The sequence below is a fragment of the Orbicella faveolata genome, unplaced genomic scaffold (genome assembly GCF_042242905.1).
Source record: "Orbicella faveolata isolate gen_17 unplaced genomic scaffold, um_ofav_v1 contig_47, whole genome shotgun sequence".
NCBI lineage: Eukaryota > Metazoa > Cnidaria > Anthozoa > Scleractinia > Merulinidae > Orbicella > Orbicella faveolata.
The window spans coordinates 8,254,994-8,278,829 of record NW_028301577.1 but is presented as its reverse complement, the minus strand read 5'-3'; the positions used below and the strand labels follow the sequence as shown (position 1 = coordinate 8,278,829).

General features: G+C 39.2%; 2 protein-coding genes across 4 annotated transcripts; both read left to right on the top strand.

Moving 5' to 3' along the window:
- Positions 1-306: 306 nt before the first annotated feature.
- Positions 307-14,960, top strand: LOC110066119 (uncharacterized). 3 transcript variants are annotated; one of them, XM_020773316.2, is made up of 5 exons: positions 307-1,537; positions 3,029-4,135; positions 5,879-6,877; positions 8,194-9,249; positions 11,580-14,960. In XM_020773316.2, exons 1-5 carry the CDS (start codon positions 613-615, stop codon positions 12,206-12,208), a joined length of 4,716 nt encoding a protein of 1,571 aa, XP_020628975.2. In that variant the 5' UTR covers positions 307-612; the 3' UTR covers positions 12,209-14,960. The 3 variants fall into 3 exon arrangements, with proteins under 3 accessions (XP_020628975.2, XP_020628976.2, XP_020628977.2); XM_020773317.2 differs by having other exon boundaries at positions 309-1,537; positions 3,029-3,211; XM_020773318.2 differs by lacking the exon at positions 3,029-4,135 and having other exon boundaries at positions 309-1,537.
- A 904-nt stretch (positions 14,961-15,864) lies between these two features.
- LOC110066121 (uncharacterized) lies at positions 15,865-21,621 on the top strand. Its single transcript, XM_020773319.2, has 2 exons — positions 15,865-16,869; positions 18,232-21,621. The coding sequence occupies exons 1-2, from the start codon at positions 15,897-15,899 to the stop codon at positions 19,536-19,538; spliced, it is 2,280 nt and encodes a 759-aa protein (XP_020628978.1). The 5' UTR covers positions 15,865-15,896; the 3' UTR covers positions 19,539-21,621.
- Positions 21,622-23,836: the final 2,215 nt, after the last annotated feature.

The window sequence follows — 23,836 nt, the reverse complement described above, 5'->3', positions numbered from 1 at the left end:
AATTAAAGGGAACTTTGCCAAAAATATTTTTGGAAACAATGGAATTGAGAAAAAGTGAAATTTTCTGATCAAGGGAACGTGTATGCAAAAACCTGGAGAAAAAATGTCTTGACTTTGCACTGACTTGAACAAGGATTTAATTCCCTGACCTGATACAAAATTCCTGACTTAGGAAAAAATCGTTTCAAAATGTTTTTTTCAAGTGTTCAGGGGTGTAGGTTAAATTTTCAGAAAAATGTTTTAATTACTTTCTCATCCAAATATGCAAGATTTTCCCGCGCGCGGGCACTCTTGAAAGCAAACCATCCCATAACTCCTTGCGCGCTGAAGGTGAAGATTCTAAATCTCACGGCGAGTTGAGAAGCGTGGAGAACCTATGATCTTATTTGTGTTCAATTTATTCGATATTTGCGTCATCGATAGCTTTAGATTTTACTCGTTTAACTGTCGTGCTATAAATTTTTTTCGTTGTGACTGAATGCCCTCGTTTAGCGCATGTGAGTGAGGAAACGACTAATGGACGAGGAAGCCGAGTGAATGTGACAATCTCAACGATCTTCGCTGGGTATCAACCCTTTCCTGTTTGATAACACTGTCGGTTTTGATCTCAGAATGTTCCACACGCCGTTGTGCCCAAAAGACTGTGAAATTAGACACCACGATGTCATCACTTCGCTGCAAGCTCTCACTCCTCGCTTCAGTTCCGCGATGAATGCAGCGATCTTCAGTCCTTCTCGTGTCACTCGTGGTAACAACAAGGATGACTTCAAAAAACAGGTCCACAAGCTCCTTGCCACGGGTTGGAAGAAGGACAAAAATGTCCCAGAAAATAGTAAAGATTTTCAGCTGCCCCTTCTTCACTTGGCGAGCATGTTTGGAAAATACGAAGCGGTCGATTGGTTGTTAAACGAAGAGAATTTCGATGCAGCTTTGAGGTCCTCCTCATCGAACGAGACTGCACTGCATTTAGTTGTTCGCCACCTTTACAAGGCGTTGTTGTCCGAATCTACTAGACTAGAAAACATGAGCATCAGCGCGAAAGTTTCCAATTTTGAGAAGGTAGTTTCGTTGCTGATCGTTAAGGAAGTGAGCCTTTTCTGGGCAAAAGATGGCTTGAACAAAGAGACACCATTTCATATTCTTGCCAAACACCTTCTCGCCGCCAACTCCGCGGAAGCGGATTCAGGAATAGAAGATCAGTGCTTGGCGTTCTACTCGAAGAGCTTTAATATGATCCTGAAACTTCTCCTGGCCGAAGAGGACGGCAGGTTAAGCAGAAAGGATATCATGCAAGCTCTTAGTATTAGGAATGGTGATGGAGACACTCCATTGCATATTGTGGCCAAAGCAACCAAGCATGGATACCAAGTGCTTAAGTTCCTGGTGAAGTCATTAGGATCCTCTGATCTTCTGAAACTCAAGAATGAAAAAAGTCTCACGGTATTGAATATCGTGAATGAATGTTATCCTGGCCATGAAAAGGATTTGATTGTTGAAGAAGAGGGCAGAAAGCAGTTGGACCCTGCTGATTTTCCAGGTAGTAAATGCTGTAAAATCCTGTTTATAATCTCTGGGCTTATACAGACTTATTAATGGTACATAATGGTTTGATTTCAACTGATTTCCCACTTCTTGCAAAAAAAAAAAAAAAAAAAAAGATAAAAATCTACCTGCATATGTTAGCCATCAGGAGTATGAAATTTTTGTCCCATTCAGAGCTCTTAGTTTACCTATGTGATGGCTTCAAAGGCCTCTTTCAAAGCTAAGTTTTAAGAAAAGGAATGCAATATTTGGAAGCAGAATTTTAATGTAACAGACCCAGCTGTACAAAATATCACAAGATAGGTTGCCCCCATGTACTCATCTTCAGTATTTTTTGCCTAAATCTTTGGACATCAACTCTTCAAAATTAGGGCATTTTCCCACACGAGTGATGTTGTTCAGTACAGTGGAACCCCACCTAAGGCTCATGTCATTAATATAGTCACCGCGTTATTATGGCCACTTTTTTAGTCTGGCAAATGCCCATACATTTTCTCACAAGTAAAACCTGGTTTTTAGTGGTTTTGACCTTCTCAAAGCGCATAGTTAGGAACACTCTCTTTTGTTTAGCGGTCATGTCTTTGGGCAGTGTCAAGTTTCTCCTGGGTCAACTAATCTTCTTGTGTTCTAATGGTCATTTGCGCCCTCTCAATGATCATTTTACCCACCCCTCCCTCCTGGGGTGGGTGGGAGAGGTAATTTTATTTTTCTCTTGGGCTTGTTTTCAATAAAGTTCATTTTGCTCCAAACTCTTCTGCAGTTTTGTGTTTTCTAATTAATAAGGCCAACTTCCACATTTAATTCCCAACCTGTATAATCCCTTATGGGGCTAAATGTAATTTAGGCAAAGTTTGAGTCAAGCCAATGCTGGTCAGCGGTCTCTCAGGGCAATCATGCTCGGTGGGGTCTCAACAGGGTTTTGCAGGGCTTATGTGTTTTGCTTGCCAGCTGTGTGAGAATGTGCAGTTTGGCTTTGAGTGCCATTCTTGCCTCTTGAGTGCTTTTGCTCTCTCACCTCCCTACCTTTCACTGGGACAGTAAGTATATGGGGTGGTAAGTATCTCCGCTGACTCTGTCAGTGTGACAGTGCTTAATGGTTGCCGCTCTCAGGGTTGCCATGGATACCTGCATGCTCTGCTCGAGGCTCGTATCTTGGCTCCATCATCCCTAAGGCACCTTTCCCAAACTCAAAGAACAGTTATTTACAAGTGCAGTTGTGATGTATCTGTCAAGATGTCACTTAAAATAGATCAGTCATGAAATTTGACTCATGGCCCATTGGTTGCTGTATTTAGGGGATTACACTGTAGATTTTGTGAAAATTTGCTGACGCATTCTCTAATTCTATGCCTAAAAACTATGAACCTTTGACTATGTGGTTATTCTGTCCAAATCTGAACTTGGGAAGATCTGGGTACAAATTTCCTCTCCCTAAACCTTTCAGCACCACTTGGTAATCTGTGATATCTTCTCTTGATTACTGGAGGTAAGAAGCTGAGACCTAAAGCTTCAAGTTCAGATGAACCAGACCAAGGAACAGCGGATCTAGTACAATTCCTGAGTCGTAGTTCTTCAAATCCCATGAGGCTCTCCCGTCATGAACCAGCTTTAGGCCGTGGCTCTGCAAGACGTTCTGAGGGATGTGCATTTCACACAAAGTATTTTCCAGGTTTGTGCTCTCCAGATTGCTTTGATACCATGGCAGCCTGTAAGGAAATTTTAGACACCCATACTCCTCTCTGTCAAACTGACTGTGATCTCCAGCATCACTTGTTGACATGCTGTGTCTTCAGCCGATCTGTCGTGTTCCGTACAGACGCTGCCAACAAGATTCCCTGGAAGTTCAGGTTGTGCCTACAGGCTTCCTTCATAGCAGGCTGGGAAAAGTACATGAATGTTCCAGATCCTCTGGCTAGTCTACGTTTTCCACTGCTGCACTTGATCTGCATGAGTGGTAATCTTCTTGCTGCAACAAGCCTTATGCGATACATGAAGTTTAAACTCAGTGTCTCCACGAGAAGTAAAGAAACTCCCCTTCATCTGGTCGCTCAGTACTTTCCTGTCACCCACGCAGATACCAAGATTCCCAACTTCCAGCAAATTTTGAACTTTCTTACTGACGAGGATCAAGGGATGCTGTTCAAGTTTGATCTAAAGGGAGATACAGTGCTGCACGTCTTGGCCCAGTGTTTCAATGGAATGGCAAGCAAACTGCAAACAAAACCAAGTGATGCACCGCTTGACAAGAGTGCTCTGGTTAAGCAGAAAAATTGCTATTATAAAGCAATGAAGGTTTGCCTGCGTAAACTTTCAGATCTCCAGTTGAGCAACAAGCTTTGTAAAAAGCAAATTTGCAAACTGGTGCATGACAGGAATAGTGCTGGTAAAACGTTCTTGGACATTCTGCAAGGAGGTCCAGACAGTGTCATGGGAATGATACTCCAGACGTATGCCAAGGAGTTGTTGCCATATTGTTTTGGTGACGAAAGGCATGATCTGGTTAGTGGCATATGCCAGTTGTCTTGCCCTTGCAGTGGCGGGGAAGCAGCATCCCAAAGCCTAGATTGTGAAACTCAGGCTGGTCAAAGTGAAGGTAATGGCTTATGGATGTTGTGATGTTCCTGTTGATCACAGCCAGTCAAAATGGCCCTTCTAGTACATCAGGGGTTTAGTGTTTTATTTTACTGTAGGATTGAATGTTTTGCTTGGGAGGGGTGGTTGCCTAATGGTTAGTTTGCTGGGCTCTGTTGAAAAAATTTAGGCTAGTGACAAAATAACACGTACATGCGTTCTAAGTTTCTTATTATAGGCCAAAAGAAATTTGTTATTTTACAGTCTTCTTTCTGTTTAACACTGGTACGACTTTCACCCCACTCCAGACTGACCTCTGGCATCACAGTCTCTCAAAATGTGTCACAGTCTATTTCAGATCTTCTGTTCAGATTTTCAGTTCAGAATTTTAGAATTCCGATGCAAACCTTCTTTCTTTCTCTCTTTTCTCATACTTTAAATAATTATAGTGGCATAAGTGTGCAATCTGACAACAAGTTTACAGTTACTTTACCTTATGATTCACCAGATTAAAGTAACCAAGTGGGCTCCATGTCAGGCATTTTATCTCGCATTTATGAAGCTGTCTTACCCATGTAAAATCAACTAGGAAAAAAGTATGATTTGCCTACAATTAAATGAAGTTGTTGAAATGCATGGGTCTTAGTAATCTCAATTAAAGGAACAACTTCAAGGATGCATGTCGTTTTACTTTGAATTTTCAAGCAATGAGTCAGTAACATTCAAATGCTTATCATACAGACAAAACTGTAAGTACAAATGAACGTGATTGTGTTTTTCACGGTATTCAAAATGCATTCTAAGATAAGGGGAGAAAGAAAATTAAAAAATAAAATAAATTGAAATATCTTGGTTGGCCAGGCTGGTGACCAAATGTGAAAAGTTTATTGCTACTGAATCAGACTCAGTTGCATTGGCGACCCTAGCAGTTGCAATGGTAAGCTTTGTACAACCACTCATCATTAAGGTCACTGCTGGTGACTATATTTTTGAGTCCCCAACCATTGTTTTCTTTATAACCTTACATTTACCTGATATGACCACCTGAAATGTTGAATGAGATCAACGGCAAAAAGCAAAATAGTGTTCAGTTACAATAAATTGCATAGCTGCTGGAGACTTCAGATGATATTATGCATTACTTTAGTTTCATCCTTACCAGTGAGGAACAATATTATTGTAAAGTTCTCAAAGCAATGACCCCCTAAAACTAGTGAGCCTCCAGAAATAGCAATACAACTTCAAGGTTGTTCCCAAATTCTGAAAAACACTCTGTAGGTAATGACCATCCAAAAATGGCAACAAAATTTAATGGTTGTTGGGAAATTCTGAAAGTAGTAACTCTCTCTTAGAAAGGAGTGTGTTTGGAGGGAGGGTGCTACATCAAATCATTACAGTATAACAAGCTGAACCAAACTGATGAGATCTTTCTCGTGGATCACTCTCTTTGCTTTGTGTAACATACACTCTTCAACAAAATTTATCTCTTTCTTAATTGTATGCATTGGCACACGTGGTATATGTGTCAGATAAACACTGATTCCGAGAAAGTTGTGACCCTCTGAAAGTAGCAATAGGAAAAAAGCTGCTAAATACAAAAGTGATGTAAAGTTGTTTCTTTTTGAACTTCACGGCGATATATGCCTGGATAATGATTTGAACCAACCTTGTTAACACAGCCAGGTTTTTATGGCACATTCGTGACCACTATTAGTAGGGTTTTCCTGTATCAAGGTTTTAATTAACTCTTTTTCCTTTTATGCAGAAGGCGAAAGCTCTGTTCAAGAACCAGTGTCATCTTCACAAAGTCCGCTTGCTGACGTCAATGACAGCTCTGCTGATGTCTCTGAACCACAGTTGACTCATGACCAGCCTACACAAGTGGAAGTGGCACCTTCATCTGCGCTTCCTAGAAGACCCCAAGCACAGGTGCGTAGCATTCAGGTTCTGGGACAAGCAACGGCAGGGAACCCTTCTTCACAAGCTAACACTGCTGCGCAACCAGTGCAGCATATTCCAGTGGTTTTCATCAAGCAGGAGCCAGTTGACTTGCAACATGACGCCCAGTGTTTTGTTACCACCAACAGTCACCTGGAAGCTTATACACCAAGGCAGAATGCTTTCATCATTCGTACTGGTGCTGCTGTTACAACTCCCGTTCAGAACCCTTCACCTCAGCGGTCGTTTGAAAGGGGCATCATCCATCCAGGTGACCATTCTTCATCAAACCCATCATCTTTGCAATCACTTGTTCATTGTGTCCAGGCAGTGCCAAATGTGACTACAACAAGAAATCAGCCATTGGCAACTGGTACCCAAATTCCAACCTTAGTTCAACAAGGGGTACAGACAGTGGGGACACCTACTGTCAGTCATCCATCAAGTGCTGGCACCCAAACCACAGCGTTGCCACAACAACGAGGACAGATGACACAGACTCCTTCTGTCAACCAGCCATTAACCGCTGGTACCCAAACTACAGCGTTGTTGCCGCAAGGGGGACAGACAGTGAGGTCACCTACTGTCAACCAGCCATCAACTGCTGGTACCCAAACCACAGCCTTGCTGCTGCAAGGTGTGCAGACAGCAAGGACACCCTCCGTCAATCAGTCACCACAGGGTCAAACAGGAGCCTCTAAGGATCCTTTAAGAAGAGAGCAACTGGCTCAGGCAAAACAAGTGCAGGGTAAACGAAAATCAGCTGAATCTGTTAAAGAGATGGCTTTGGAAACGCTAAGCAAATATAAGACAGATTACAAAATAGGTAAGACCTATAGTAATACCTCTTAAATAAACCCTTCTCCACAGTAATAAACCATGAGTGCAAAATCTCACTCCTCCTGTAGTTTGGCTATACCTAAACTACAGCTTAATTTGCAGCTCTTGATGTGCGCGTTATTGTCAGATATCAACTTCTAAGAGAAAAAACTTGCAACAATTTTAGGGGTGGTCAATCAAGTCTCATATAAGAGTGGATATGATTTTATGCTTTCTAAAGACAGATCTGTCCAAGAGCTATTTAATTGGCTTTTTAAATATGATACAAATTGACCAAATATGTTAAAGAATGCAATAGTATTTTGTGCCACATGACACTTGCGAGAATGAGAGGGTTAATGATGTAGTCTTGCATATATCCATGTGGTGTTTCTGTTTAGCATTTGCTCTGCGAGTCAGAAAATGTTTGCTTATGAGCAGCATTTACTTTTTGTGTCTGTGTTAGGCACTTATTTTTTGTTTGTATTTTTGTGGATTTTGGGATGGGGGGCGGGGGCAGGGATCCATATTCGCAGTCATCCAGTTGTCCCGGTCATCCGTGATGACTAGAAAATCATAGGGACAACTAAATTATTGAGTTTTCCTATTGATTTGAAATCAATGCGAAAACTCGTCCGCTGTTGTCTTTTGAGTTTCCTGCATTCTGACCACTTGTCATCCAATTGGAGCTTTAAGAAAACAGATAAAGATTTGCAGCTTTCTTTTGCAATAAAATCATAATTTTGGTCCCCCATCTGGGTTCTCATCTGGGATGATGTGGTATTCTCCATGAATGAAATCATTACAGACTCAATTTCCATTTTGTCAACCGCAGATGCTCTGTACTGCACCTGTTTCTGAGGCTCAATTGCATCAGCTTTTTTGATCAAGATATGTCATTTAGTAATGTTAACACTTCAGAAAAACAAGCCAAATAGGAGCAGAAAGAGCGAAAGCATTCCTTTTGGCCTTCATGGCAGTCAAAGAGGCCTTGATTTTCATTTGTACCTGGATTTTCTGTGTCCACTGGATGTACTGGGAGACTGGTCACATGAATAATAATAAAAAAAAGTAAACTTTCCATTTACATGCTGTTCTGTTGCCATTCTTCCCTATTGAAAGGGCTAGTAAAATTTTGCCAGGACAAGTATGTCATCTGGCATACTTGCCTGGCTGAGGACTTGGAGAAAAAAACCAGTAAGGATCCCTGTGGGGGAACAGAGAGGCTTCCTTTTACAGCAGGAGGTGCGGATTATCAGATTTTACATTCATAAACAATGAGAAACATTTCTGAAAAAAAATTGTTATTTTTTATCATTTCAGAATTTTTCCACACACCACTTTGTTATGTAAATTGCAGCATTGACCATCACCATCTTATCCTGGCACTGCTGAGCTCTTCAAATAGATTAATTTCCCGAGGTTCACTGAACAGCTTTACACAGCTTTTAGAAACCACCAAAGTCAACTTCCTTAAATGTGTGAAGAAGAACCTTGATGAGGGTTTTGCTAAAGACCTTGACATCTCTGATGGTTTGGTTGTATTGAAATATCCTTTGATTCATCTGGCAGGAATTTTCTTCAAGTATACAGCCATAGACTTGTTAGTTCATCTCGGCTTTGAGCGAAATCCGTGTTCACCAAGAACAGGTGAACTGCCCTTGCATTCAACATTACGCCATGGCTTCTCAACTGGTTCGAAGCTTTACAAGTCATTTGCCATGAACAGGAATTATGAGAAACTGTTTTCCAGGGTGTTCAAATCATTTTCCAGTGAAACGGATGTGATTGAGCTTCTGTCTCAGCAAGACAAAAATGGAGACACACCCTTACATGTTGCAGCTAAGAGGATGATTGAACGACCTGCTCCACTCAGCAAGCCATCAAACATTGTTACATCAGAGATTCCTGATTCAACCCAGGAATGTGAGTCAAACAGTTCTAGAAGAGGTGTTCCTGTGGATGTTACTCTGGTTTGCACGCTCGGCCCCCCCAGTGAGCAGCATCGGTGTCGAGCCGACTTTTATATTCACTGCTTGGAGTACATTTTGAGAAAGGTCCAGGAGGCTGCGACAAATGCTCGTAAAGTGAACATTGGCCTTGTAAAGCCTCTGTTCTTAATGAAGAATAATGAAGGAGAAACATTTCTGCAGATTATGTGCAAGGAGCACCATATAGCTAATACGGCTATAAATGACCTGCTCAACAGATTTCCCGATGTGACTTTTGTTGACTGTGTTAAGCAGAGTGTTCCTGAACCCTGTTGGCCTTATACCTGTTTGCTTGGTGAGCCTTTAGTTGAAGAAGAGAGCACAAGTGGTGTCTTGGTGACTGTGTACTCCCCCATGGAGGTGTCTGGACCATCTGACACACAATCAGGTGATTTCTTGAGCATTGTTATCTTATCTTTTCGTGTCTGAATTGATTGTTTTTTCTATGGAGGAGTGGGGAATGGTTGGATGAGCAAAGCAAGCTAAGAGGAACTTCTCTCCCCACTTTTCTTTTGACCTCATTCCTTTAAGAGAATTGACCGAACAGCTTGATAAGTAGGTCTTTAACCTGGAAGGGGGACTCCATCATGAAAAGGTCTGGGATGCTTGTCCAAAAATTTAATTTAAATCCCTAAAGGAGACCAATCTAGGAGCAGCTCAAGCTTTTTTTGACCCCAAAAAGATACCACTTAAAAATGGAAAAGGCTCGATTATATTCTGCTGTTCGCAAAGGTAGCTGGTGCTAATAGACTGGACTTAAGAGAGCTGCAGAAATTGAGCCTAACAACAGAAATAAGAGTGTTTTATTGTTGTCTCTTCACATGCACCCTAAAAGGTACTTTGATAGGTAAAAATAGTTGTGTCTCATCTTGAACACCTTAAGTGAGACCAAACGCCTTGATTTACACCTGGTAAGCGAGACGACGAACATCCCTGACCTTTCCATTTGCGATTCCCCCGGGTCTTAAATTAACTACTAGACTTCTTTGCTTAGAAGACACAATCTAGTGAAAGCCTTGGGAAAAAACATGAATCTCTGAGTTTTGAATGATCCACAGCCAGTTATTATTTGCACATAAGGTGCCTCTCTCCACCCAGGTGTATAAATGGGTACCGGCAAACTTAATGCTGGGGGTAAGCCTGCGATGGACTAGCATCCCATCCAGGGGGGAGTAGAAATACTCCTAGTCGCTTCATGCTACAGAAACCGGGATAAGCTCTGGCCTGATGGGCTACTTGGCTCGCATGCAGACTTTTTTTTAAGGTTTATTTAAAGTGCATATGACATGAAAAAATAATTTCTGCTTATTTGAAAGGCCTTTCAAAATACAGAATGGCGTTATTTTGTTTCTTTTGTGATGCACATTTGTGGTGCCAAGTTTCAAGAACACTGCTTCAATATTTTCAGAGATATCGTTTATTCAGTATTTTACCACTTTTTAGTTGCAAACAATATGAGGTCATCACTGGTCTAATTTGCATAATAGAAAAATGTCAATATCTCTAAAATGAAAAAAGATATTTCCAAAAAAAAAACGCCATTCTGTATTTTGAAAGGCCTTTCAAGTAAGCAGAAATTATATTTCATGTCATATGCACTTAAAGTGCCTATGAAGTAAAAAATAATTGCTGCTTATTTGAAAGGCTTTTCAAAGTAAAGAAGAATGGCATTTACCTTTTTGGAATATCTTTTTTCGTTCTAGAGATATTTACGTTTTTGTATTATGCAAATGAGGAAAGTGATGACGTCATAAATCGTTCCACTTGAACAGTAAAACACTGAATCAAGAATATCTCTAGAAATGTTGGAGCAGTGTTCTTCAAACTTGGCACCAGAAATGTACATCACAAATAAAACAGAATGACACTTTCTGTGTTGTTGCCATGGCAACACTTTTGGCTTCAGTCCCTTTCTGTGAAAAACCAAATATGCCCATTTGCAACCCTTTGAGAAGGGACAGAGGGTCTTGCTTGGACCACACATGGTTCCCATATTGTCTTAACTCTCCCCATTAGATTGTTGGGAGTGGATGATCTTTGTTTAAGATAAAATCTGGGAATTTTAGTTTTAATTAAAACAGGACCAGCGGCATAACTGTTGTCATGGCGATGGCACAATGGGTGTCATTTTGTTTCTTTTGTGACGTACATTTCCGGAGCCAAGTTTAAAGAGCACTGCTCTAATATTTCTAGAGATATTCTTGATTGAGTGTTGAGCTGTTTTTTTGTGGAACCACCTATGACATCATCACTCAAAATACAAAAACATGAATATCTCTAAAACGAAAAAAGATATTCCAAAAAGGAAAATGCCATTCTTCTTTACTCTGAAAAACCTTTCAAATCAGCAGCAATTATTTTTTTCCTCATAGGCACTTTAAATGATGCATCAACATACAAGATTTCATTTGCTCATCAGTAGTTAATGCAGGAAAAAAAATTAGACTATAAACTAAAACAGCATGTGAGGATATCAATGTCATCATGGTTATAGACATGTAAGCCAATGATATCTCAGCATTTGATTGTTGTTTTATCTTTTGACATCATTCAAGTCTCTCACTCATTTTCCTGTGCTCACGTATGAAAGATACCATCAGCACTCAAAGAGAAATCCATATCCTTCGTAATGATGTAATTTCATCTCTATATAGGGTTAAGTTGCGGTGTTGCAGTCATCCTAAGGCTAACAATTTCTTTCACTTTAACTTATAATAGATGCACAGCCTTCAAAACCAGAGTCACCCCAGCCATCTTCAGAGGTCAATTTGACACAGGTTTCGCCATCTACATCTAACACATCGTCAGTGAGTGTTATAGTGCAGGAGTCCACTACTACACCCTCTACAGTCACACCCATGCAAGTGAATTCAGCTTTAGTTTCACCAACATCTGCTTCCAACACAGGTGATCTCCTTGATTCTGTGTTGACTCCGGTGGTGGCAAACCCTGGACATGCCACCTTGAGACCTACCACCAAACGCAAGATCATTGAAGCCTTGAGAGAAGACTATACAGAGAGGTTGGAATTGGCTGTGAAGGGAAGGCGAGAAGTGGAAGAAGACATCCTCAAACACAGGTCAAAGACTGAGGAACTGGCAGAGGTGATGGCAAAGAAAAGGGAAGAAATGCAAAAGTTGGAGAGGGAGCTGCAAGAGTTGCAGAAGGAAATGTGGCACAAGAATCAAGCCATCCAAGCATTAGAAAACAGCCTCGAGCAGTTTTCAAAAGAGGAAGAAGAACTGGGAAAGAACTTGGCTGTTCTCCTAGGTGCAGATCCAGAACCCCCAACCAAAAAGAGTAAAACCCAGGACAGTGACAGCTCTGAGCAAGATACAGGAATGTGAAAGGGAGATATGCATAGATTATAATAAGTTTACATTCATGTGACAAAAGACCTTGTAGTTTAGTTAGTCTATATTATGGGTTATCATAAAAACAAGATGCATGACATGAATGATGATGCAACAATGCTGGTGAATGATATCTGTTGTGAAAAAATGTCTCCTCTGGGAACAAGGTTTTGTCTAAGTCATATGTCCCTCTAATTCAAACTTATTTGAATAATGGGACAATGTCCAAATCAAGTAAAAGTAAAATTGTGCCATCATTTGAACAGTTCATCCAACTTGTTTCTGTGGTAACAAGAATGTAAACCTCCATCTTTTAAAACGCCCCTGATATACATGTTATCAAATAAGGAATTTTTTACAAGAAAATTGCCTCACTCTTTACTACTGGACGTGGTGCATGTTCCTTCACCTTTTGTCATCTCATACTGATCTTAAGGGATTATGGAAAACTGATCTTGAACAGGTGAATCTCTTACACAGCACTGAGAAGCACTTGAAAACACTAGATAGCCTCCAATGGTCAAAATTTGATAACAGTGAAACAGGCTACACAAAAACGCACACACAACTTGACTTTTGTGACTACTCACGGTTACCACTGGGTCAATTTTTGTCAGGGCATGTATGGTAATGCACAGAAATACTCTGATGTGTAAGTAAGAGTTCATTAGTGAATGAAAGTCTCAAAATTCTCCCAAGTAGCACTGTGAGAAATGTCTACTCACCAGGAAGGAGAACTTTTATTTTGATCTCATATGATCATAAAGTTATGATGTGCTTGCAATTTCATTTTCATTATTTGTTCAGTTTTAGTCAAGCATATTACATGCATACTTAAAATTTTCTGTGTCCATGCTGATAATAATTATTTAATTAATTAATTTGATTTTATGCAAATAGTAACTAAAGAGAATGTTATTGAAGATTTTAGTTTAAAACTGGACTCACTTCACAACATGTAAGCACAGCATGTGGGCTTTTTATTTGTCAATGCTTTTGTGACTTACAATGGGCAAAAAAGGTGTTGAGACACTTTGCTGTTTTGGAGTACCTCCAACAAATGTTCTCCCCCCCCCCCCCTCCTTCCATACTAACCCCTCCCCAAAAACAAGGTTGGCCTTCTTGACCCTAAAACGTCCCTCTTTCCTCTACAATATCGAAAATGGGGAGGGAGGGTACTCTTCTCAATTTAAACCAAAGTTGAAACGGAATAAGTGAAATGTTGCAATTAGCACTCAATTCAGCCAACTGTCTCAACTACTTTTGTCACCCATTGTAGGTTTTATGTACTTGAAGTTCTTAGAAACAAAAACCTTATTGGCATAAAGTAACTGCATTGATCTCAGGAATACAGTATGCCTTCACACATGTTATTGGTTGACATTGTCTAAGGTGGATCCTTTGATCAAGAAAATGTAATACAGATAAAGGAAAGTACTCCCACATAAGCAAACTTATATCTACTTATGTCAAACAAGAGTTGTTATGGTGTATAAAGAACACTGAAGATTCTTAACTATAGTTAACAGTTAATAGTTATCATATGTTAATAGTTGTACTGGAAGCAACCATAATTACTGATTTTCCAGTTTTAGTTAGGTGTTGTAGGAACAATTGCATATTTCTTTTGAAACCTAGCTATGTTGCTTACGGCACCATGCAGTGGAAAGAAATGTTTTATTTCTCAAAGGAGTTGGCAGTAACTGTGTTCTTTGTGGATTGCCAAATTTTTCCCAGAATGTAGAACCACATTTTTACCATGTTTAAAGAGACTGTTTCCAAAAGGTTTTTATCTGTAAATGGAGTAGAAGATTTTAGAAAACTGATCAGTGTAAGTGTTAAAGAGAATTATTTAATATTTTATGTCAATACAGTCTGATAGATGTTATAATTGAGATTTTGAGACAGACATATTACTTCAATAGTCGCTTATTCTTTTCAGATAAGTGTTGAAGTAGACGATTCAGGCCTGCTCAGGGGAGGGGTGTGTAGTTTGGCATCAAAATACCCAATTTTTTCCCCTCATAAGATACCAATACTACAAAATTATAAAATATGTGCTACTAAATCCCTTAATTTATCTTACAAGTTTAATTCATGTCTATATAACGAATACCTAAAATTCAGGGAAAACTAGATACTTTATACCCAAATTGTGACAAAAAAAAAATACCATAGACCTGAGTTAAACAGCTGCAGATACTGTATATCCTAAATCGTTGGCTGGGCCTGACAATTAAGTGACACTAAATGGGCAAGAAAAAGGAAAAGTAGGTTATAATACAATAGAATTGTAAGAAAATATTATCTCTGCATGTCTCATTTGGTTAAGATGTACAAAAGTTTAAATGCATATTGCCTTACATAACATTTTATCAACTCTTTCAAACCAAACATTGACCAATATTAAATTTCTCCTTATGTATCAACTCGATGTTAGGAATGTAAGTTAGGAGAAGAACACAACTTGTCATAAAGGATGTTTGATAAATTAGTACATTCTCTTAAATAACTTTTACTGTGGCACAGTCTATCTTACCCAGTACTGAGCATGTTTGGGCTGAAGGGTTTAATTGATTTATGTTACTTGTAATACGTAGTAGCCTTTTGTCGTTCATGTTTGACACTAATTATTATTATTTTCCTTGATGATGAGTTTGCCTTCTGACCCTCGTCATTCTGCAATTATAGTAATCATGCTGTGTAATTTTCCATAGAACTTGCTAATAAAGCCTTAATTATATCATCAGTTGTGCATAGTTTTCAAAACAGTCTGGTCCCAACAAATGATCAAACCAATGAAAATTTCTGTTGTCAAAAATAAGTCTCCTTTCTGTACCTCCTCTTGTTCCCTCAGGGACTGGAGTATAGTTAAATATTTTAATGAAAACATTTTGGGGTCAAGTGACACCACTTTCAATAACTTTCTACATGGTGCTAGAGATGACCAAAAACAGTTGTACATCTGAGAAATTTAGTACAGTATAAAGGATTAATACTTGTGTATGGAGTATTAAAATAATTTATGGCAGATAACTGGAAGCATCAGAAAGCAAATTTTGACTATTTTGTTAGCTGTCTTGGGAACTCTTGTTCCTCGTTTAGGAGTGGGGGACAGTGATGAAACCTGACCATAGTTCTTTTTTTATTCAGTCCACGTGTACTTCAACATTCTCAGAGTCAGTCGAGTAGATGATTCTGCATGAAAACTAATAATTATTGTTGCATGGTCGTGCACCCAAACAATTATGTCAATGTGCACTCAACTGTAGTTAAGCTACCGGGAGTCATCATATGAGTTTCCCATACATACATAGACAACATTGATAACAACCAGCTTATTATCAAGAGTTTTTGTACCAGAAGACACATTTTACTCTTTTAGGGGAAGGGAGGTGGGGACAGGTTAAGGAGGGCAATAATTCTCCTGGCTTCATTTAAATGTACCTAGGCCTCTCTTTTTGCTAAGTATTTTTCATCTTGGCAAATCTGATCACCGCCCTGATCAGGAGTGATTGATATACTGTCCATGTTAGTGACAGGACTGTTCTTGTAAGGGCACTTTCCTTCAAGTGGTTGAACATCACGGGTCATTTTCTGTGACTCTCACAAAGCACTTCCGTTGGCCACTTAGGGGGATACCCTTGGGGGGTCGTCTTCTGTCACTTGATTTGGGGCATGTATGTTTATTGTGGAGTGTAGCAAGGTGGTGACCATCTTTGCCTTATTTTTTTTTTTTGTCATGAACGACGAAACAAAGTGTCATACGCCGTTTTGCCGTAAAGACTGCGCCTTCGTTCACCATGACTTGATCAAAGCTCTATGCATTGAGAGGAACAGAAAAGAAACCTCTTCGCGCTGTTCTTCGAAATCGCACGTTCTCTTAAGACAGTGTGTTCAGCTGTATGAACAAAATGGATGGGACAAAAACAGCATTGTTCCGGACAGTTCACCAGACCTGAGGCATCCCCTTCTGTACTTAACTTGTGCATTCGGGAAGCACCGAGTTCTAGAAACTTTAGTTAAGTTGGATTTCGACCCTTCTGTAGTAACACAAGATGGCGCGAATGGACTCCATGGACTGGTCGATCACTTCTATCGGGTGGGAAATATGAAACAATGCGGTGGTTTTATGGCGATTGACAAGAGATTAGAAGTCTTTGAAAACGTAGTGAGCATTCTCTGTTCCCGGGATCGTAATATATTCTCTGTAAAGGAGAAGTTGTATGGTCGTACCCCTTTACACATCGCCGCTGAAAGTGTTATAAACTCGGGTCGACATGCTCGCGTTGATGGCCGCTGCGATCCCATGAAAAGAACGAGATACTTTCAACGGTGTTTAGAGGTAATGTTAGGCCATCTTCTTGAACTCAAATGCAACTCTTTACTTACTCACACTCAAGTGATGGACACTGTTGCAGCGCAAGATAACGAGGGAAACACCATTTTGCACATTCTCGCAAGGAGCCCTTCTCTTCCCGGTTGGGAGTCCATTCAAAACGTCATGAAAAACTTCGTGGACAGCGATTTTCCTTTGAAAAAGAACAAGCATTCGAAAACGGCGTTTGAAATACTCTCGACCTTCAACGAGTTTTTGGCAAGGAAGTTATTTTACCCAAGTGACGCTGATAATAATGGAGTGGAAAAATTGAGAGGTAATTGAAAGCATATACATAAAATTCTTTGTTTGTATTGAACATTGCCTTGTCAAAGAAGCTTTGCCTATGGACACTGTAGTCAAGCTGAGTTCGCTTTTTTATCCACCAGCGTGCCTATGAAAAGAAGATTTCAATAATGTTGAAAACTTCTTTTATGTTATATACTAAAAGACTTCGATCCAAACATGTAGAGAAAACAATATAATTATTTTACACACTCTTGTCAACCTGTCAGAACGTGAATACATAGAGCTCTGGTTAAAATTTGAAATTTTTTTAAAACATACAGACCTTATCAAAGTTTTGGAAGCCACCTTGACAGATAGGCAAGACACATCAGAAATTACAGTGTTTGTATGGGAATGTGATGGCAAATAATTTTCTTTAAAAAATTGAATTCTGAGTTATTTATGAACAGCAAAATTAATATACTAGACAAAGGATACAAGCACGAATACAGGGATCAACATTTTCCCTTTCCTGGAACTTGCTCTTTTTGTTTGTGCTTGCCTTGTGGTGTGTGAAAGCAGAACACAGCATTAGCACTAGATAATCTTTTGGCCGCATCAACCATTACCTCTGAGTATAAATCTACTAGCATTCAATCACAAATGCCGTTCTCTGATTGCCTACACCACTCACGATCCACTTTGTTTTAGTATAAATCTACTAGCATTCAATCACAAATGCCGTTCTCTGATTGCCTACACCACTCACGATCCATTTTGTTTTAGTATAAATCTACTAGCATTCTATCACAAATGCCGTTATCTGATTGGCTACACTACTCACTATCTATTTTATGATAGATAGTGAGTAGCGTAGCAGTGTGCCCTTGTTAACAAAATACAGTTGCTTCTTGGTGTTTTCGAAGTGTCTGTGAAGAGGATTTAGATAAAGTTTTGAACGACTAGTAGATTTATACTATAACAATCAGATTATTCGCTCTGGATTTCTATGCGTGATAGAAATCTCCAGCTCATAATCTAATTGCTTACTGCATAGTGAGTAGCCTAGCTGTGTGCACCTGTAAACAAACTTTCAGCCACTTTTTTGCATCTTCGAAGTGTCTGTGAAGGGTATTTAGATTAAGTTTTTAACAACTTGTAGATTTATACTAAAACAATAATATCATTCTTTCTTGATTTCTATACATGATAGTTGACTCGGACTGCACCCTTGTCGAGCATCATGTAATAGAAGTCTCAAGCTCATAACCTAATACAGTTGAGTAGAAATCCCAAACTTGTTTAATCTAATAATAATTATAAAATAGAAACTGGACTCAGTTGAACAGTAGCTTTGATGAGGTTGGCAGGGTTAGACAGTGTGTTAATACTAACCAAGTGCTCATTTCAGATGCTACTGGTAATTCTCCACCCCTGAAATGTGATCTTCCACAAAACCTGGAAGCCTCAGTTTCTGCTGTGATTCCGAGATCAGCCATCTTTGCAAGTGACGACCACAATACAGGTATAGCTGTTGAAGCTGTATGGAGTCAAGCTGGACACATTGATGGATCTCCTTCAAAGGTAATGCAGCATAGCTCTTCTGTCAAGAGTCTAGAGTCTGTCATTCACGCACTGCGTAACACAGCAAAATGCACTCCTTCCACATCTCAATGGGTTGGCACAGGTAGCCCAGCTTCATCCACTCATCACAATGGGGTGTCCTCAGATGCTGTGATGTTCAATGGCAAGTCAAAACATTCAGCAAGTTTGCAATTTTCATTAGAAAGAAATGATGTCAATTCTTCTAGTTACAATCAGAGTGCATCTGTTTCTGTTTCGGCAGCTGGAGCACCAGCCCAAATGACTGGCACTCCAGACTTTCCAACAGGAGGCTCGTCAAGTGATGATCCATACCCAGTTTTCCTACCTAATTTTCCAGCAGCAATGACAGAAACAATGTCCATTGAATCATCCCCACCTGAAGCAACAAAGCAAGAGGTTGAAGCTACAACATTCTCTTCTCGCTGTGTTTCTCCATTATCTCAAAGCAATTTAGATATGGAGAATGCCATTGGGACATCACCATCAACTCCAGATTCTTGGATGCCAGAGCGTAAAGCAGAAGAAGCCACTGCTTCCTCAACTGCTACCTGTGTCACATCAGAGCCTGCTGATAATAGCCGATCACCTTTACATGAAGATCTGGACTCCACAACATCAAATGAAACACAGGAAGGTCATGTCACTGTTGATGGTGCAGGAGAGGAACCAGCAGTACAGGAGAACACTGCAGCATCGTCCTCTGGGAATGGCGCTTTTTTTGATTTTCTCTTGACCCAAGGAAGTGAATTCAACCCCACAATGAAATTTCAAATTGTGGAGCTGATTAAGAGTGAGTTTGGTAGGAAAATGACAGCTTTTAACACAGAGATCTGCCAGACTGAAACAGAAAAGAGAAACCTGGAGGCCAAGATTAGAAACTCTAAACTTGCACTGCAGCAGAAGGAAGAGGAAAAGCTGAGATTGTTTGCAGAAATTGATCAACTCCAGAAGGACATTGTACAAGCAACAGAGAAACACAAAACCCTCTCGCAGCAATGTGTGAAGTTGAGAAAGGAATCTGAAGCTGTGAAACGGAAGATTTCATCCTGCGAGGAGGTCGAGAAAGAACTTTTTGGTAGCCCTGTTAAAGCAAAAAAGTCACTAGATAGGTGAAGGTTGAATTAGAGAAGGGTTTGATTATTAACTTATGGGAAATGTATTGTAAAATGTGACTAACTGGGCTACTAAGTGATGTTGAGAAATTGTCAGTTTGGTGGAAAGATTGTAGTACAGAGAGTTCTCAGATTTTTAATACTCCTACCTTTCTCTCCTAGCAAAATATAAAGCAATGTTCTCAGTTACTATCACTTCCCATCCTCTCTTTTCTTGGTTCTTGTAGAGTTCCCCCCCCCCCGTTTTTATTACCAGGTTCTCTCCCCCCTGCCTCCTCTCCCCCTGCCCTTTCTCCCCCTGCCCCCTCCCCCCCATCTTCTCCAAGGAAATGGGAGAAATATGTTGAGGATTATGTAAAAATAACTTGGTTCTAAACAAAAGTGTTGAGGATGGTAAAAATAGACCCTTAATTAAGGGAGTCCTACAGCAAAAGATTGTGCATAAGTTGCTTTGAAAGAAATTGCTCTACATTGTTATGGTTATTTATTGTTGTATCTCTCATTTTCGATACAAGCTACCTTGCATACAACTCTAGAGAGTTGTAGTAATATTGACAGCTTGACACTTTTCCATAGTTGAGCTACTTGTCACACCATATGACGTTTATACTTTAAGGACAAAAGCCATTCCCCCCACCCCTGCTAAAATATAATGGTTATTAGTTATTGGCTCTGGTTATTTATTGTTATATTGTTATTGTTATATCTCTCATTTTCGATACAAGCTACCATGCATACAACTCTAAAGAGTTGTAGTAATATTGACAGCTTGACTCTTTTCCATAGTCGAGTTACTTGTCATATGATATGACATTTATACTTTAAGGACAAAAGCCATTCCCCCCACCCCCTGCTAAATTCATGCATTAAGTTACATGCATTCATGTGCATATTTATATATATAACATATATTGCTTGATTTGAAGAAATAAAATGAAATATTAAATACTTATCACACAGTATATTAAACAAAATGATAGAGTCATATCTTAGTCTGAAACAAACTTAACAGTGTTCAGTGCTATTAGAGTTCCCATCAACGTACAGGTGTACACGTACACAAAATGAAAAGGGCCACAGTTTTTTGGCTAAGTGCATCCTTGGGATGCAGGAAAAAAAAGTTCTGAAAATTTTAGTAATAGGCATAGGACCCCTGGAAAACAAATAGAACCTTCAACTCTTTGGAACTGGAGTCCCAAGGACCCATAACTATCAAAACTAGAGGGAACCCTGGGCTATGACTTTAAGTGGAATAAGTCTTACATAAAATTATCTTGCACCCTCCAGATGTGATTTCTCATATTATTGCCCAACATTGGAATATGAACATGTATAATTTTATTTAAAGGGAGGCAATGTTGTCTTCTGAGACGTTACCTATTTATAAAATGTTTGTGTACCTAAAAATGGCAAACATGATCCTAAACATGTTTCTGCACAGTACTCTTAATATATTTATATGGTAAAGGACACTTAAACAATATGAACTATTTAAATACATTACAACATTTTCTTATATTTTTATGATAACAGATGCATAAATATCTACTATACTTAAAGAGGAAGCCCATTTTATATACAATGCTGATTTGATTTTGTTATTTGCTTCATTTTTGTTTCTTTTTTTGAGGTTATGTTTAAAGTTTAACTTTCTCTCATATTACAGCGACAGATGCTTTATAATGATTTTTAATGAAATGTATGCTTGCTTGATTGACTGTACCATTAGATTTTAGGCTTAGTATCTTTGCATGTATGTAAAGTTGACAGAGAATTATACTGGCAAAGAGAGATTTTGGACAGTGACAAAGTCAAGATTCCATGACAATGTGTCATCCATTTGTCAAGGTTGCATGCATGGAAAATTTTCACTCTAAATTATACATTATCTCAAAGGGAAAAGAGATGACACTGCTATAACCCTCAAAATATACAGCTATTTTTTCAAAGCAATGATCTGATCGCATCTGTCACTAACACAAGAGAACAACTTGGGATCTAACTTTATTTGTACATAACAGCTCTGAATAATATAAATCAATATACTTTGGATTCACTAAAATAAAATCAAGTAAATCAAGCCAGTTCTGTTTAGAATAATTTGGATTTGTGTGTGTGTGTGTGTGTGTGTGTGTGTGTGTGTGTGTGTGTGCGTGTGTGTGTGTGTGTGTGTGTGGGTTTAGAAGGGCAAAATGGAGAGATGCCAGGAAAGTGTCAATTTATAGAAAGCTCTCTCCCTCCATCACTTTTTTGAGTGACGAGCAAGGTGAAAGACTGGGTATCATCTGGGTATAATACTGTCAGTATCCGGTCAAAAACCACTGTGGGCAAGCAGGACACTGTCACATAAGAAATTGTGCGATTAGGATGTGTTACATTGCTTAGCAACTAAAGTGCTGAAAGAATATCCCTCAGTGAATAGATCATTTCGTTTCCATCTCTGTTAAGGGGGCTCTGCCTTAACTAGAACTTTGTTGCTAAGACAGACTTCTTACTATTCTGTCATATAGTCAGCCCCAAGCATATGTGGTAAGTCACGTGACTGGAACGCAAGGCTCAATGTCTGATTAAAAGAACATTCAGTGATGAAAACATTGCACAGACAAGTCAAATTCTAAAATTCTCAGGGTCGGCCACAGGGATTAGTGGTATACCAATACACCTTAAAAGGAAAACTTATTATACCCAAAATTTCCTCTCAAATTCATGTGAAATTCATTCATCCCTCTCAAATGACTCCATTCCAGGACAACTTTTTATTTAAAGTTGTACTATGGCGAAAATCACATCTCTCCTATTTAAGCCATTTTAAAGCATAAAGAAGTAGTCTGCAGGAGAAGAAAAATGTCTCTTTTCGTTCCTGAGATATTCAAGTTTTTAAAATATGCAAATTAGCCAAAGGATGACATCATACACATCCAAAAAAAGATATCTCAGCGAATTTGTATCAGAAATGTTTGATTCTTGGCAGTAAGACTCTACTAAATGTGCTCCACAGTACGAGCTTACCAGTTTTGTTACCATGGAAACATACTGGGTTCCAGACCTCCCCAATATTAAAGGCTTTTCTGGCCACCTTTGGCGATCCATTTTGATATTTCCTAATGGTGTCTCACATGCACCATCCAGCAAGCATATAAATATGTTAGCTCGAGTTTGTGGTCTCATTTAATGTTTTTCAAGCTGAAAATCACTAACATATTGAAATCAAGTGGGTGGGGACTGGAAAGGAGTTAGTTGCCTTGGGAACAGAATTTTTGTTGCCGTAGGTTTTTTTCCTGTAGAACTATTAGCCTACCAAGTTTCAATGGATTCTGCTGCAAATTGACCGAGATAGCTCTATTTATATACTTAATAAAATATTGGATTGAGTGTATGACGTCATCAGTTATTCATTTGCATATTTTACACATTTTTCAAACTTAAATATCTCCGGAACTAATGCAGATATTTGAAAACGGTAAATGGCGTTTTTTTCTTTCGTGGAATTCTATGTGATACACCTAAAAGATCAAGGGGTAAAAATTTGGTCATAGTACCACTTTAAATTTTCCTCATTCTTTTGTTTATCCCCGCCTCATTTATTTCAATGTATTTTCCCACTCTATATTCTTTATATAACGTTACCCAACACATAATGGTGACATGTCGTCGCTAAAACGTCATGTTTTTATCTCGCTACTCTTTATTCTGAAAAATTCATGCGAAATACCAAAATTTGGAAAAACAAGGTATACTTTATACCCATAAAAGGCCCAATTTTGGCGTCAAAAATACCATATACTCGATCTCCCTGTATACCGTATACCCTCAAACCCTCGCCGACCCTGAATTCTGCAGAAGAAAGAGCATTGGGGATCAATAAACTTTTGTTTTAGTGTCAGAATTACACAGGATTACTGAGATCGTCAGGTAACCAACCTGAAAAGGGATTGGACAGTGGTTGCTTTGCCAAGGGATGGTACCCAGCCTCCTGGAAACGTTATAAGAGAAGCGTTGGCGAGTCCAAAGAGGGCAGGAAGACAATAAACACCGAAAAGGCGTTTTTTTTTAAATACGCAATCGTATCAGAATATCGACGTTGATCACCACGCAATCTGTTTAGCTGCTTATACAAAATTTAGGAAAAAAGAATCCGAAAATTTATCTTCATTTACATTCATCTTCAGACATTGAGTGTCATTTATTCAGAGAAACAGATTTTCTAGTACTGTTTAAAAATAAAAGACTGCCATCGCTGGCTTCGATTCAAAGGTCCAGAGACTTTGTTGTTTGAAAAATAAAATATCTTGTTTAAGA

Excerpts from the sequence above, each read along its gene's own strand:
- LOC110066119 (XM_020773316.2), top strand. The coding sequence starts at position 613 with ATGTTCCACACGCCGTTGTGCCCAAAAGACTGTGAAATTAGACACCAC. Across the intron at positions 4,136-5,878 it reads TCAGGCTGGTCAAAGTGAAG|AAGGCGAAAGCTCTGTTCAA; the intron begins GTAATGGCTTAT and ends CCTTTTATGCAG. Across the intron at positions 6,878-8,193 it reads TAAGACAGATTACAAAATAG|AATTTTTCCACACACCACTT; the intron begins GTAAGACCTATA and ends TTATCATTTCAG.
- LOC110066121 (XM_020773319.2), top strand. The coding sequence starts at position 15,897 with ATGTTTATTGTGGAGTGTAGCAAGGTGGTGACCATCTTTGCCTTATTT. Across the intron at positions 16,870-18,231 it reads TGGAGTGGAAAAATTGAGAG|ATGCTACTGGTAATTCTCCA; the intron begins GTAATTGAAAGC and ends TGCTCATTTCAG.